At 42.2% G+C, this 16884-nt stretch overlaps 1 protein-coding gene across 1 annotated transcript in view; it reads left to right on the top strand.

Moving 5' to 3' along the window:
• The window catches only part of SLC35F1 (solute carrier family 35 member F1), a gene marked incomplete at both ends in the record, with an annotated part of 421977 nt that overhangs the window by 381619 nt on the left and 23474 nt on the right, over positions 1–16884 (top strand). Inside the window, 2 exons of the mRNA XM_082855277.1 lie at positions 240–292; positions 7704–7858. Coding sequence (XP_082711403.1) covers positions 240–292; positions 7704–7858 — 208 coding nt within the window. The remainder of the gene's footprint in view (positions 1–239; positions 293–7703; positions 7859–16884) is intronic.

Below are 16884 nucleotides of genomic sequence, written 5' to 3'. Positions count from 1 at the left end.
GCGGACTGGGTGAGAAGGGCTGCGGAGGGTCTGTGCTCCACCATGCCCACTGGCTCACTCACCGAACAAGATCCTGCAGGGATAAACCTTGGGCTGGGCTGCCTAATGAGACTTGCCTCTGCGTGATCCAGAGTAATTTTTGAAATTCAATTGATTGCTTCATGATTTGTATAAATCTGGTAAGTGAAAAAAGAAGTAGGACGCGTTGCTTATCAGGTGTGCTTTCTTTCAATTCGCAGAGCTATAATGGAGCACAAGGAGCTGTTGAAGGTGCCCTGGGATTGGCAAATAGGTAAGGGCTTTGCTCACCTAAGATGCTGTTTTTAGTAAACCTGAGAAATAACGTATGGAGAGTGACGTTGGTGGCGGTGAGGCACGAACAAGGGAAGGACTTAGACTGCAAGGGACAAAAGAAAAGGAAACCCCCTTGTCACTTTAGGGATTCGTACACACTAGAAGAGACTGAACTGTATGATTCATAATGTTTCTTAATGAAGCCTCTGCCCATTATCATCGCCAAGATGCCATTAGGGTGGACACAGAAGTATGTTATTAGGTTAAAGACCAACTGGAAAGAAAAAATGCCCCGAGGCAGTGGTGGGACACAAATGACAGCAATTTGCTCCAGCTGAGAAACACCAAACTGACGTGATCATTAAAAAGTGGCACTTTAGTAAAGGAAAAAAACTGAACTTAACAAAAAGGCACAAAAGAAAACAAGGTAATGGGCATTCTGAACCCATAAAAACCTTTTCAGAAGGGAGCAGTTTGTACAAAAGACGTGGTTAATTGATCTGGACTTGGTGGAAAATACCAGACAGACTTTGAGCTACTTAATAGTCAGCCAGGGCATCTAGATGCCACCTGTTTCTAAAGTCACTTTTCTCTAAAAAAAGATTTAGGACAAGGATTTAAGATCCCAGGTGATGCTCTAATAATGATCACTCAGCCGGCCCTAGATGGGACTGACCTACCCTCAGCCCTGAAATCCCCTCAGTGTCTATACCAAGACGCCTGGGTCCCAGCAGTGAGCACAGAGCCTGGCTTATGGGTATGCTTGGGAAGTGTGTGCCCGGGTGAAAGTACAGGTGATTCCCCACTCTGAAGCTGACCGTTTGAGCCATCTCCAGCTTATATGAGCTTTCATGGAACTGACAGCTTCAGTCAAATTCTGCTTCTCCGAACAAGGACAACAGTGACATAAAGCTCCCTGCACCACTTTACCTACCCTTGACCCTGAAGCATCCAGGGTTGACTTGCTGCTGACAGAATTGCCCCTGAAGGCACACCGGGTGCTACAGAATTATGCACAACTGCCCCTGGGGTTATCTCTAGTGACTTCAAGGGCTCCCCAGCCCTTGTGTCTGTCACAGAGTCCTGCCATTTAATTTCTCCCGAGTTGATACAATTAAATGAAAATCGATAGAAAGAAGGGATTGTAGGGAGGAGAGGAAGGCGGCTGGGAAAGGAAGCCAGCTGCAGGTTACAACTGCATTGGCCTGTGTGATTCTCAGAGCCAGGATGTTACCTGTGCTTGGTAACACTTCACATGCAGTGGTCCATGAGTATAAATTAATTTTATATTAATAGTAGTAGCACTAATAAAAAATAATTTGTCCTCTAATTATGTGGATGTCACGTGCATGTCCACCAAGGTTCTGTTATAATTCAGCATTAGTTGAATATGTCATCAAAAGGTAGTTTTATTCTGAGCCCTTGTATTGCCATTAAAATGTCAATCTCCTGTGGTCCAAGATGATGAAGGGAATGCATCATAAAACCATTCGTTTAATTTCTGACTGGAAATGAGGCTCAGACGGTCTAGAAAAGGAACCAAATCTTCATCTTTTCTTTCTGAAGCACGGGTACGGGTTGAGAGTTTTTACACCATGGCCATCTTTGTCCTCCTACCTCATCCTGACCTACTACAATGTTCTACTGCTTGGTTCAGTTCTAGGCACATAAAATTCAGTGAATAAATGTTTATTAAGTGAGCAGATGAATGACAAGCAAAGGAGACGGGCTGTCCTGCCCTTTCTCATCTTACAAAAATATAGACAAAAGGGAAGCGGTGGAGACAGGGCGGGAGGCTTAGGCTTGGCATTGCCCTTTCTTTCTGGGAAACCAGGAGATGGTATAGCAGCTACTGGAACTCATGGACCCTAGAGGCAAGGAGACATCAAGGGGATCAGCCTCCCATCAAGGCCTCCCCATGCTCCATGGGAAATCACCCAAGCTCTGATCACTGTGTCCTGGTGGAGCGCTCCCAGCGTCTTAGTTAAGAGACCAAAATCCAAGACTATATCTCCCAGTATCTGTCGATGTGTTTCTCTCCCTTCCCTCTCTCCACATCAGTAATCCCCATCATATAGTCTCTTGGACAGCTCCTATGGTTGCCATTTTATCAAAGTAAAAAGATTTTTTTTCGATGGAGCAAGTGGTGTGATAAACGTGTTTCCTATTTTCTGGATTTGGAAAGCATTTTTTAACAGATTGTTATTTTCTAATAATATTGGCCAATTGCAAGATGCAAAGAGTAATTAAAAGCAAGAAGATAATATTCATTTATTGATGCTGTTTGTTTTTATATCTTTGTTTTACTCTACTGAACAGAACGACTGGGTCTGGTTATGTAATCATGAAACTCAAGTGAAATGTAGGACCTGACAGAGCTAAAATGTCCTCCTGTGGAGCAGGTGGACAGATTAGACAGAAATCTAATAACTAGCTTAAGCGTTCCCTTTATCCAATTTTGCCATATTGTGTTGAAGGACATGTGAACAAGTGTTAGCTGACGTGCAAGTCCAGTGTCAGAGGAAGGAAAAGTGTGTGTTGGGTCAGCCAACGCCAGTTTGTGGTGTGCTGGGCCTTCGCTTTTCTTGCCGTGGGTGATGCTTTCCTTGGTTTTGATTTTGGTTTTGTCCTAGAGGCCAAAACGAGAGATTTGACCTTTCCCTGAAGATACAGTAATGAGACCACAGAGCAGGAAAGACCTTAAGGGTCATTACGAATACAGCCTTTCTTTTTACCGATGCCGAACTGGAGGCCTGGGGAACGGAGGCTGCTTCTCTGGGCTCACGGCTGCCTGTGGTGGGACTAATCTGCACTCTGAGTCATCCCCCCATCCTGGTGCCTTAGTGCGTATGTCCTGAGAAACCATCTTACCTTGCCTTTATTTTTAAGAATTAAAAATAATGTTTTAAAAATCTAGTCTAGTCAAAGGGAAGTAAAAGAACACCAGTGACACCAGTGGGATCCCAAAGAAAGTGATGAGATAAAATATATGCAGCATGCACAGACACGTACTATATACATCCATCATATATAAGCATATATAGCACATATCACATGATGTATCATGTATATATGATGTGTTGTGTATATATCATATATAACATGAGATGCTCATTACCATCAAATAGGATGCCTCATCCAAGCCCCATTTCTCTTCATAATAATTAGACAACATAGGTTAGTAGTATGTGCTCAGAATTTAAATTCAGGCAGCCTGAGCGACCTGAGGGCAAGCTGCTCAACCTCTATAAGCTTGTCTTCTGCCTGTTTGCTCACAGATCTGTTTCTTACCGTTACTCTGCTCTGCATTGCAGAGGCTGACAGCTGACTCATGCAAAATAAACAATGCTTCCCAGCTGCTTTGTTAACTGGCTTTCAGTTAGATTTGGCCAATGGGAAGCAGTAGAAGGGGACTGGAGGGTGGGAGGAAGAAAGGAACCACGGTGTGTCTCCTTCTTTTAGGTCAGGTCTCTAGAAATGACTGAGTGTCCTCTGATTATTCCTCTGCTGGGCTTCCCTGACTTCTGACCTCTGGTAACATGGCCTCCTCCCTGGATCCCTCTGGCTCCAGGGGTGTGAATAATTTACCGCTATTGCTAATGTCTGGGTTGCCTCACCATCCCTGTTTCCCCATCACCCGTTCAAACACCTTTTGAACTTGTGCCCCATATTGTATTTCCTCTCTTGAACATGGTGTGGACTGTGTTTTTTGACTGATACACTCTATAAGCCTGTTTCCTCACGTGTGTAAAGAGGATAGCAATGGCAGCAATGGCATTACACTGTTACGGAGATTAATTCATGTACATAAAGTACATGACACATAGCAAGTGCTCCATCACTATTAGCTGGTAGGATTCTTTCCAATTCTTTAGCTTAAATCTCTTTAGTGCGTGAGGACAAGAGCTACCAAATTCTGTCTTTAGTGAGAGGGAAATCATTTCAAAGAAGAAATGGTTATACATATACTTTGTAAATGTAGTTATTGCACCCGTCATGTGGTTGTCAGTCAAAAAGTAATTCGGTCCGTTTGTTTGATCATGTCAGTCAATTGTTTGAAAACCCCACATGCACAGCAAGTTGGGCCTTCAGATGCATCACTTACGTCCATTAACTAGCTAATGTCCATCTAAGAACGACAAATCAGTAAATTGCAGCAATACTGCATTCCCACTCTCCACTTCATCAGGTGTTCATTTGGCTGACCATGCTTTGCTCACAAAACAGGATATTCACACACAAAAACATTGGTTGACCCAGCAAAGTGATTAACTATGATGGTGTATATATTTCACTCCTATCCCTCTAAATTTAATTTCTGCAGTTTTTAAGAACAGGTCTAGAGTGGTTAAGCTTGGAGCATCTCAAGGTAGCCTGATGAGTAGAGTGAAACTCTGCTGCGTATCTGTTTTCTTACACCCCTTGGCTCACCAATTTGCTTGTAAAGTCACACCTCTTCTCTGAGCTGCCAATTGTGTATCCACTCGCTACTGGACAGATTCTTTTGGATGATGCGTAAGCATCTAACACCTAACGTGTTCAAAATAGAGCTTTTCCGCGTCCCCTGCATCGGCAGGCGGACTCTCAGTCACTGCACCACCAGAGAAGCCCAGTAAATGGCATCTTGATTCACCCAGTTTCTAAATTAGCCAGAGCCCATGTGAACCCATAGGTGTCTTTGACGCTGTCCTTTTCCTCACTACCCACATCCAGTCTACCAGCAGGGCGTGTTGAGTCTTCACAGACCAGCCACTTCCCTTCATCTCCACTGCCACTCCCAGCAAAGCCACCAGCATCTCTTGCCTGGACTGAGACCCTGCACTCCTCACTGGTCTCCTCCGTGCTTTTCTCCTTCACAGTAACCAAAGTCATCTTTTAGAAATGTAGATCAGACGGTAGCCACCTGCTATAAACTCCTCAGTGACTTCCCATTACAACTAGAAGAAGATCGATTTCTTTCTAAGACCTACAAAGCCCCGTGTAATCCAGCCCCTGCCTAATTTTCCAACCTCCTCTCTTATCACTGCCTCACTCTGTTCATCCTGCTCAGATATTCTGGCCTCTGGCAGCTCCTGGAACCCATCAGGGTCTTTTCCTTTGTAGGTCCTCCTGCCTAAATTATTTTTCCCCTGGCAACCTCCTTTAGTCCTTCAGCATTCAAGATAAGTGCCACCTCCACCCCCGCTAAAGCAAGCCCCCCGTCATTCCTCATAGCAACCCTTTTCTTCCTTCATAGTACTAATACCAACTCTAAGCTTCCTGTCTGTCCTGTTTTCCATTGTATCGCTAACCCATAGCAGAGTCCCTAGAGCATAGTAGGTACTCAGTGAATACATGGGTGAATAATTGAGTGAATATAAAACATCAGCTCTCACATGTGAGAGTCCATAGTGTGCTAGGTAAGGTGATGGGAGGGTAGGATTGTGGAACTTCCTAGCCCAGTCACGTATAATTGAAAAAAAAAACAAATTTAAGGCTCTGGTTCCTGGACTATGTTCTGGTCAAGTTTGATTACTTTTAGTGGATTAATTTAGGATATATTTTATCCCTAGTCTGTTCATCTCAGATTCCTTAAAGGAATACTGAATTAATTTTTATGTCTTTTCATGTATTAATCATAGGTTATTTAATATTGCATTTTTAGTAACTTGGTTAAAAGGAAAATGAATTATAAGTAGCATGAAACCCAAGTACAGGAAAATTGAACATTTTTAGAGAATTAAAACTTTGATGGAGAGCCAAAAGCCATCTGACATTACTATGATAGAATATCCACGAGAGGACTTGTATAATTTACTGAACGAGAAAAGTGATTATTCCAGTTTCCTCTTAGGGCATTTCCACCACACTAGAGGGGGCTGTTGTACTGAGTTTGCTTACTTAGTGTTCAAAATAAAATTCTTATATAGACTTGGCATGGCTTTCCTTAAACTTTCCTTAAATATCAGAAACATATAGAATAATGATTCATGCCATGAAATGCTTTTCATATGGAAAAACCAAGTTTCTCTATGGAGGGATCCCTATTCTTCTCAGTCACAGGGACTGGATGTCTAGTACCTACCAAATCCTCCAAAATTCATAGGACTCAAGAGAAGTAATCTGCCCACAGCCTAAAGCAGACACATGTAATCAAGGTTCCCTTGGAAATGTTGGATATTTTATTATATAAAAATGCCCAGGGCTTCCCTGGTGGCGCAGTGGTTGAGAGTCCGCCTGCCGATGCAGGGGACACGGGTTCGTGCCCCGGTCCAGGAAGATCCCACATGCCGCGGAGGGGCTGGGCCCGTGAGCCATGGCCGCTGAGCCTCTGCGTCCGGAGCCTGTGCTCCGCAACGGGAGAGGCCACAACAGTGAGAGGCCCGCGTACCGCAAAAAAAAAAAAAAAAAAAAAAAAAAAAAATGCCCAGAGATCCACTGAATCGTGTTTCTTATGCTTATTCTATGCCTTATTCTTTCAAGGTAGAGAAATGAGCATAATTTTTCTACATTTGTGTTGCATCAACATCTAGGAAGTGATGAACCAAACTCTAGATTTAGCTATAATCTTCTGTTTGGGACTCAACAAAATTATGTACTTATGGAATTAGTATTAACAATTGTGTATCTCGTTATAATGAGAGAGAGAGAGAATTTCAGAGGATGAGGGACTGATCACATAGCATTTTAAGGGCATTTTTTTCTTCTTTTTTATCTTTCTGTTTTGCAAAACTTCGTTCTTTGATGGTCTACAAAGCATTTACCTATCTATTTCTAAAACAGCAGAGCCTGCATGTGAGAGCCCACGGTATGCTAGGAAGAGTGATGGTGGAATAGGACTCTGGTGTTGGCAGTAGGGCTGAGCAGGATTCACAAATCTGGAAGAAACTGACAGATCATCTTGTGTCAAAGCAATGAAGTGATTTGCCCAAGGTCACACAGTTAGGACTTCAGTTCAGTACTCGGACTTAGTGCACACCTCTCTGTCATGTAAGCCCTTCCATTTTAAGGACTGTGTAGTTATTCACCGTTGTGAGCGATACATGACACCAAGTAGTTTTGTTCCTATGTTGCAAATAAAAAAGAAATGAGAAAAGTTTTAAAAGACATGGGCACTAGAAACTACTTACAGCACAACCAGAAATAGAATTTAGAAAACCTGACCCTATGTTCTGACTGTAGCCACTAAGAGGTACTCCTTCCCGGAAGAAGCAAAATGTCATATATGTGTGAGAAGCACGTAGTTTTTGTTCCACGTGCAGATTTTCACTTTTTATTTTATGTTTTAGCTATGTATTACCCAATAATAAACATCCGTTAACAGAGTGAAAGATAAGTCAGGGGCACCATTCCCCTTCCTTCACCCACTGTGGATCCACAGAGGCCCTGGAGGAGGCTGTGACATCGCCTCTCTTTCCTCTCCCCATCAGGACTGCTGTACGTTGGCTTTAGTGCCTGCATGTTTGGTCTCTACAGCTTCATGCCAGTGGTCATAAAGAAAACCAGCGCCACTTCGGTCAACCTCTCCCTGCTCACCGCAGATCTATACAGCTTGTTCTGTGGATTGTTTCTCTTCCACTACAAGGTAAGTGGAGTCAGTGCTCCTTTCTGAAGATGATACTTTGTAGGAAGGAATGCATATAGGTAGGAATACTCTGCTGTGGAATTGTCCCAATTTTGTGATTTTTGCATTGAGAAGCAGGAATGTACCTCTGTGTGCTAACCCCCATGACCTGGGTATTCACATTCCAACTATAAGACTGAAGCAACATTTTGTCATAAGAGACTAGTCACTACAGACATTTGATAGTGAAAGATAAGAAACAGCTCTAGAGGGAAAGGCTTTCAAATAATGGGGGACAGTTTTTCTGACATCATTCACCCCAGAAGCTACTCTTTTTTCCAGCCTAAAGCTAGGGAGACTTGTACAATTCTCAAGCTGTAACTGCCGAATGGTTTCTGCCAAAGGCACCAGAAGAGTGTATTCTCATTGGAGAAAAGACACAGTTCCTGCAGTTTCTGTTTTGCATGGATTTTTATAGCAAATGTGAATGGAAAATGCTAATGTATTCAAAATAGTTTTTATTACATCAGCCCTAAAGAAGAAACTATTCAGTACAAAGATGGCAATCTCTTCAAGTGTAAGACTCTACCCACATCCTCACCCAAGGCAGGCATGACGTTGGTTATGGCCCACTGAGGTGTGCTATGAGAGGCTATTTTTTAAACACTGCACTCACTGATTCATTAACAATTGACTAGAGTTGGTATGTGAGAAGAGACCCGCTTGCCATTCCTTAACTAGTCCTATAAGATAAGGGTCAGTGGGGACTATGAAAAAGGTCAGTGTGAAAAAGGACAAGTAAGGGATACCCAAACAGATAAGACCGAATTAGGACAGGCCAAAGAAGAAGAGACAGAAGAACAGAGGCGCTGCTCTGGGCCACTTCTAGCCAAGTGCTTCACCAGCAGTATTACAGGTAATGTCATCATCTCACGGATGTGGCCAGTTGATGGGGCATCTTGGTGGGCAGGGCGTGTTCCACCAGGTCACACTGGGTTTGGAGGTTCCCGGAGAAGTGCTGAGCTGGAGGGAGTAAGTACTTGAGATGATGAGCAGAGGCCAGGCAGCAGCAGTGAATGGTCAGAAATATTACTGTGCTAAGCCAGAATCATAGCCAAGAAACAGACCGAGAAGAGCAGACACGGGCGGAAAAGAGGTCACAAACAAGGTTGGCAGCTGGGAGGACCAGAAACAGACCTAGAAGATGAGGGGTGACGAAAGCAACCGTGGCAGCGGATAGGGGTAAAATGCTGAGTCCCTGTTTTACATGGAAACTTCTGCCAAGCGTGGTGGCAAAAATGGCAGCTGAAAGAAATTGTCTATTGCTGGACAGCAGTTGTACATTGTTGGTAATTTGTTTTGTCTGGTTGGTACAATCTGTTTCCTGAGTGCACCCTGGTCCTCATAAGGGTGAAAAGTAAGGTCTCAGTGTGTTCCCCCCATTGCTCCCCACCAGCGTTAGGAGGACCACCTTCCCTCGGAATCCCCCTCCAAACACACCCGATTCTTTTCCAGAGCCCTGGGGACTGCTCAGCCGGGGTCCCATCCGTATAGCACAGTAGCTGCCATTTTTCTGTCTCTCCTCTACAGCTAAGCATCCACATCTGTTGTGGATGAGTTCTGCTCTCAGCACTTCCTCCTGTAATTGTCTTTATAAGGTCCAACTAGAAGAATCCCTTTAATCGTCCTTGAGGAAAGATGACTGAAACCTATTGTTTTGATGAAGGACTCCGGTCACTTCTTGGGCAGTCCGGATCCAGTTCGGCTCTCGGCATCCTCCATAGCAGTGTTCTGGAAAGTCTGCTTTCACCAGGGGTACTTGCTAAAAATGCAGATTCCCGGGCCACACCCCTGAGCCACAGAATCAGCATCTGGGGATGCACCTGGGGGAGTCTGCTCCTCCGTGAGGCTGATGTTCTCTGAATTTGAGAACAAATACCTGAAAAGGGGTCCCTGAGCAGCGCTTGTTCATATTTGAGTCTGTCACTCCTCATACTTCCACTGACTTTTGGTTAGACCTGGGGCTCTCTACATAGACAAGCGTCAGAAACTGGGAAGGCTGATGAACCAGGTAAATTCTAATTCTCCCAAATTCATCTTCTTCTCTCATCATTTGTATGTTACTGCTAACTTAGGATAAGTAACTTTGGGGAGGAGGAAACCGTGTAGTACCCTGTCATCGTGCCATCAGAAGGGAACCTGTGTTATCCGAAAATTACATTCCTGTACTCACCTATTTGGAGGTGTCATAGATGTTTTTTAATTCTTAAAGCAATGCGTTTCACTATACATTTCACTGTTAAAGCAATGCTTTTCACTGTTACCATTTAACAGATAAATTTCCTTAAGGTAAGAAAACACAATAGGTGTTTTCTCTAGTTAAAATTGATTCCTATTGTCTTTCTTTAAATCAAACTTTCAAGATAATTGTAGAAACATATGCAGTTTTAAGAAATACACAGAGTTCCCATTTACCCTTTACCTAGTTTCCCCCATTGGTGACGTCTTGCAAACCTGTGGTATAATATCAGGATATTAACATCGACACAGTTAACATGCAGAATATTTCCATCCCTACAAGGGTTGTTCTTGTTGCCTTTTTATAGCCATGCTTACTTGTCTCTCACCCACCTCCTTAACCCCTTGAAACCACTAATTTATTCTCCATTTCTCTAAATTTGTCCCTTCCATGTAAATGGAATTATACAGTATGTAGCCTTTTGGGATCGACATTTTTCACAGCATAGTTTCTCAGCATAATTCTCTGGAGATTCATCCATATTGTTTTATATATTAGTAGCTCCTTTTTTATTGCTGAGTACTATTCCACGGTGTGGATGTACCACGATTTATTTAACCGCGCACTCAGTGAAGGACTCTGGGTTGTTTCTGTCTGAGCCTATTACATGTAAAACTGTCATGAGCATTCGTGTACACGTTCTTGTGTGAACAGATTTTTCATTTCTCTGAAACAAACAACCAAGAGTACAATTGCTGGGCTTATGGTTGTAGCATGTTTAGTTTTATAAGAAACTTCCAAAATGTTTTCTTGAGTGACCTGTTATCTTTTGTTACAAAGAAATACATATCAGTTGTGAGAAAGTCAGAAAATACAGATAAGTATTGTTATACATTGGTACCATTTACAGGGCATATTACTTTTGTAGTACACACATTTGCAGTTCATATATATTTTAAAATTTAATTACACCATGCATACTGCTTTGTTACATGCTTTATTTAAACTTAGCATGTAGGGACTTCCCTGGCTGTCCAGTGGTTAAGACTTCGCCTTCCAATGAAGGGGGTGTGGGTTCGATCCCTGGTCAGGAAGCTAAGATCCCACATGCCTCACAGCCGAAAAAGCAAAACATAAAACAGAAGTAATATTGTAACAAATTCAATGGAGACTTTAAAAATGGTCCACATCAAAAAAAAATCTTTAAAAAATTAATAAATAAATAAACTTAGCATGTATATATTTCCTTGTCTTTGCGGAGCACAGGCTCCGGACGCGCAGGCTCAGCAGCCATAGCTCACAGGCCCAGCCACTCCGCGGCATGTGGGATCTTCCCGGACCGGGGCACGAACCCGTGTCTCCTGCATCGGCAGGCGGACTCTCAACCACTGCGCCACCAGGGAAGCCCTGGGCATTAGATTTTTAAAGACTCCCCAGTTGACCCTAGTGTGCAGCCAGAATTGAGTCATTGGTTCAGACAATTTTTGTGGCTGCAAGCAGGTGGCACTAGGACCAAAGGGTGAAGGTTATAAGATTATAGTGAGATAGAAAGAAACCTTGTTAGCAATTAGTCATCCGAAAGTGGACTAGACTGTCTTGGGGGTTCCCCTCACTGGAGGAAGCTGGGCAAGAATGTGAGAGGGATAACGGGGAGGGGACTCACACTTCATTACTGACGATTAACCCGTGACCTGATCTTATTTGGTTTTACTACCGTCTGCAGTCAGAGTTTACCTTTCACCTAATCATGATGTCTTTAAACAACCTTCTGGTCTGGTTATAAATATCTACAAGTTGAGAGAGAAGGGCTGTTTGCTCACAGATGTTGCTTACTCAGGCAGAACTAAATGATTAAATGAAGCTCTCCTGCCCAACATTGATTATTTGCTTTTTCTCACCTTCCGTCCTTGGAAAAAATCCATTCCTTTCCCTACCCATCAGTCCACTGTCTGCAGCTTCTCTACCTCTTGTGCTGACTGAGCAATAAAGCCCCACATCCCAGGGAAGCAAAAGACCTAATTCTGAAGTGGACTATCTACATGGTATAGTGCTCTTGCAAACTCTAGTTTTACAAGACTTTTGAGAAGTGGTCATATATTTCTGTTCTTTAGTACCTAACAACACTATGGAATCCAGAACACTAAATCTATAGCAATCCATGGAAATTACAGGAGAGGAGCTTTGCTGGGCCTCAGAGACCCCTTAAAACCAAGCCCAGGAAGAGATTCACATAGGAAGTTTTCAAGTTGATGGTGTGTTGGCTTTTCAAGGTCAAAGCTTGACCAGTTATGAACTCTATCCCCTTGTTTATTGAACACAAGGACACTTTTGAAATAGAAAGGGTATGGGTTTCCTGTGGCTACTGTAACAAATTACCATGTACTTAATAGTTAAAAACAACACAGATTTATTACCTTAGGGTATTGGAGATCAGAAGTCTCACTTGGTTAAAATCAAGTGTTAGCAGAGCTGGGTGGCTTCTGGAGGCTCTAGGGGAGAAACTGTTTCCTTGCCCTTTCCAGCTTCTGGAGGCTGCTTGCTTCCTTGGCTCGTGGCCCCTTCTTCCGTCTTCAAAGCCAGCAGTAGAGCATCTTCAAATCTGACTGCCATTCCTGCTTCCCTTGTAAGGACTTATGTGATTACACTGGGCCCACCCAGATAACCCAGGATAATCTCACCATCTCAAAATGCGTAACTTAATCACATCTGCAGAGTTCCTTTTACCATGTAAGGTAACATATTCACAGCTTCCAGGGATTAGGGTGTGAACATTTTGAGGAGGCCATCATTCTGCCAACTACAGGAGACCCATTAATAATTTACACCAACACAAATAAGGGTACAATGTCTCCAAGCCGGACCAACTGGGACATGTGGATGTGCTCTTCAGAAGCCAAATCTGGGCAATGAAGGTACTCTCCACTTACACACACTGGGATCTGTTGAATTTCCCAACTGCTTTTTAAAGTAGTTATGTTACCTGCTAATCTGTCACTTTAACAAAGAAAACACTAAGTCAGGTGGTGAGAAGATAAATTGGGGTGAGAAGACTACTTCGGTGTCTGCTGTGTGAAGCATGAATTCAGCAGTCTGCTGTGGCAAAAAGAGCATGTTCTGCAAAGTCAAAGGAGCCTAGATTGAATTTGTGGCTTCTGTTTACTGTGTAAGGGCTTTGAACCAGCTATTTATTCTCGTCCAACTTCAAGGTGATTAGACTTGCCTTAGGGAGTTTTTGAAGGGATTATGTAATTTTTGAAAGGTGACCAATGGTGATGCATTTCTCTGATTGAATGTATGGTTCAGGATTAGTAATCCCTATCTCATTCCATTTTTAAGATGTTACTCTTATTTTCAGATTTTGTAACTGGATGTGTAGCTTTTAACAGTTTTGTTAGAGATTTCTTTTATTCCTTATTTGAAAAGGCAAAACTGGGGTTTCATGCATAAAAATTTAGAAGATATTGTATCAGTCATTTTTAGCTGAATTCCTTGATTATTAGATTGCTTACAATAGAATTTTTAGGTGATAGCCATAAATTTTAAAATTTCAAGTGTAGTTAAAATAAAATATCAATCATTCTTTCAAGATATGCCGTCATGTGCTGAACATTCTTCAGGAAAAAAGCTGCCAGTGTTGAATATGCAGGGTATTCCCTTTTGCCTGACATTTAAAATAGAAAATGGCTTACTTCACATACTTTGCTATTACCTTTTCAAGGCTTAATATTGCCACAGAATTGCTGTAATAAAGTTGAGCGTAATTTCATAAGAAGTGATTATTTTTGTAGCCTTATCAAAATAAATAAAAAATTGATAGAGAAAGAAATGAACAATGTAAGTTCTCTCCAAGTCCCCTTTAAACACTCCACTTAGGCCATTGGCTTACCTGGGCCCCCATATCGAACAGCCTGAAACCACAGGTGATCCTAGTGAAAGAGTAATATTTCAGGAAGGTAAGGGCACCATAAAACTTACACACTTACATCAGGAAGACGTTTTTACCATCCAAATATTCACTACTAAAAAAAAAGGTAGAGAGAGATTTCAAAATCATTTGTCTAAGAATGCCACTTTATTCTGGGTAATGTGATTCACGTGAATTTTTGAGAACTTCATCTGTATGTTTTAGTCGCATTTTTATACCAGATAAATATTTATACTTGCTGCAAGTTATTTTCAACAAGTAATCAGAAAAGTTTCTTACATCATCAACTGCCTATTCAGGCAATCCAGGTAACATCCTATGATCCACCCTGACCCTCTCTGTCAGCCACTAAAAATTACCTCCGATATGCGCCAGTTTCTCGTACTAGTTTTGTTGTTATTGTTGTTAGAGGAGACTTGGCAAGAAAAGTTTAATAACTCTGGATGTGGGGCTAATTTAATAATATGTTGTTGTGTACTAAATTTAAAAGAACTTCATTCAGCAAATGTTTATGTATTCTGTGCCTGCTGTGCTCCAAGCACTGTTTTGGTTCTTAACTATTTATAAATAAAGGTGACAAGAACAGCAAAAATCACCAGGCGGATTAATGCAAAGGATGAGCTTCCAAACCACTGAAACTTGAATAGGCCAGCAATCTCAAGCATCCTTAACATCTGAGTTTCAATGCCAGAGTTTGTAGAGATTGCATCAACAGCGGAATCTTTCATTAGCCACAGATATGAATCTGCAGCCAAGCAACCCTGTTGATCCTTGGCGACAGTGAGCAATTTCAGTAATGGGACTGCACTTGAAAAGCCAAGGCAGGCAGCTCCAGCCTGTGGCGGCTGATGACCAGAAAGCAATACTTCACATCTTATTTATAAAAACACCTGCATAAGTAACCAGTTATATTTCTTTTTGTAAGAACAGCGTCTTAAAAGGTTGTGAATTTTAAGTATAATACTCCCTAATGCAGTTATTAATGGGAGATCTTAAAACTGACACAGCTTTTATGACTCTTCATATTTTTTCAACTGTCACTGGTGAGTAGAGAATTGGAGAAACTAGCATCACTGAGGCCCCAAAGCATTTCACATGAAATACCCAGGTGTGAGAGCAATGAATGTTTAGACTTGGTTTCCCCCTGCCTGGAAACTCAGTACAGTGTCTTTTGAAGTTTCCATCTTGCAGAATTAGAGTAAGTGCTTTCGTGGGTGGAAGGGAGTGCTTCCCAGGCAGCCATTCAGGAACCCAGGCTCCTTCCATCTTGTGGCTCTGCCATCCTCTGGTGCAGGGATCAACAAACTATGAACTGTGAGCCAGCCTCCTGGTTTGGTAAATATAATTTTCTCAGAGTACAGCAACGTCCGTTTCTTTGTATGTTATTCATGGCTGCTTTTGCCCTACAACAGCAGCACTGGGTAGTTGTGACAGAGACTGTGTGACCTACAAGCCAGAAATATTTACTATCTAGCCCCTTAAGAAAAAGTTTGCCTGCTCCTGGGCTAGGCTCTTGGAGTCCTCTTCAGAGCTCACTGTAAGACAGCCTAGAGACTTCTATGGCTGTGTCTGGAGTGATGTATATAACCTCCTCCTCACTCTATTGGCCAGAACTCAGTCACATGGCCACATTCTATTGCAAGGGAGGCTGGGAAATGTAGTCAAGCTGTTTGTGCGGGAAGAAAAGAAAACAGGTTTGTTTAGTGAATGAGTAGCCAGTATCTGCCATATTAGCAATTTCCATTTACCAGAAATATTGAAAGGATTAGAGAAGTTGGGGATAAGTTGTGCGGCAGGTCCAGAATTATAGCCAGAAGTCAAAATTCCTTCTACATGAATCTATTCATAAATTCCACATCACAAACAGATATTTTGAACTCATATCATCAGGACAAGCTGTAAGGAAAAATGGAATGAGGTAGAAGTGTTGCAGAAGTTTCATATGGAAAGGCTTGTGGTTGGACTGGAACACAGCCAGGAAAAAACAGCTAGCTGTCTTCCAGGAGAATGCGTGGGATGTGTTTGTCATCAGGGTGCATAGCCTGGCCCCCTCCTGCACAGTCAGACACCTGATTTTGTCAGCAGACCTGTATGGATCCATCTCCCATGGGTGACCCAAGCACATGGAAATCAGAGCATCAGTTTGCTGAGATAAAGAACAAAGATCAGCTCAAACATTGTCTTGCCTAAAGCTGAGACATCACTCTATACATCTCCAGGGGCTACTATAGATGGAAGATTTCTTTTAAACTCTATACTTAAAGTTTTGAGAGTTTTTATCTATTTCCTTCCATGAGAGATGATTGATATTATCCCTTCTTCATTTCCTGACTTCTGTTGTACTGTTTTTATGTTGTCGATTATTTTAATAGTTAATTTCTATCAACATAATCCCTATGGTTTTAAAGCCTATATTTCCATACTTACTACATTTGCTATACCACCAGTCTCTGAAATCCAGGCTCTTTTCTGAATTCCTTATCTTGATTTTTCTCTTATTTGGCTGGATTTCATCACTATTGGTATCGTCAGGAAGCAGGGCTGCCATGCATGGTTGTCCAGGCTGTCCACAGTGCAATTTGTCCATTTATAAGGAATATGTTCCAGCAGATGGTCAAGTGCCTTGAAGAGGGGAGACTTTATAGTCACTGCAAAAGTGCCACTGGGCTAGTGGTTGGTCTGTCAGGAAGTATTCTTTGCTTCCTTGAAAATATGTCTTATGTTTGTATTCAGAGGAGAACTTTTTTTAGGTAACACTTTCTTTTTCTCAGAGCTTTATAGCTATTGAGAGGTTTTTTGTTTTAAAAATTGAGCACTGCACCCAGTCCTTTCCAATCTTTTGAGTGACTGGATTTTGTCATTAAGGAATTTGGTTTTATTTTT

Source organism: Leucopleurus acutus, assembly GCF_964270905.1.
Source record: "Leucopleurus acutus genome assembly, chromosome: 15".
In the NCBI taxonomy this organism is placed as follows: domain Eukaryota; kingdom Metazoa; phylum Chordata; class Mammalia; order Artiodactyla; family Delphinidae; genus Leucopleurus; species Leucopleurus acutus.
Note: the sequence above shows the minus strand (reverse complement) of the source record. Positions and strands in the feature narration are given on the sequence as shown.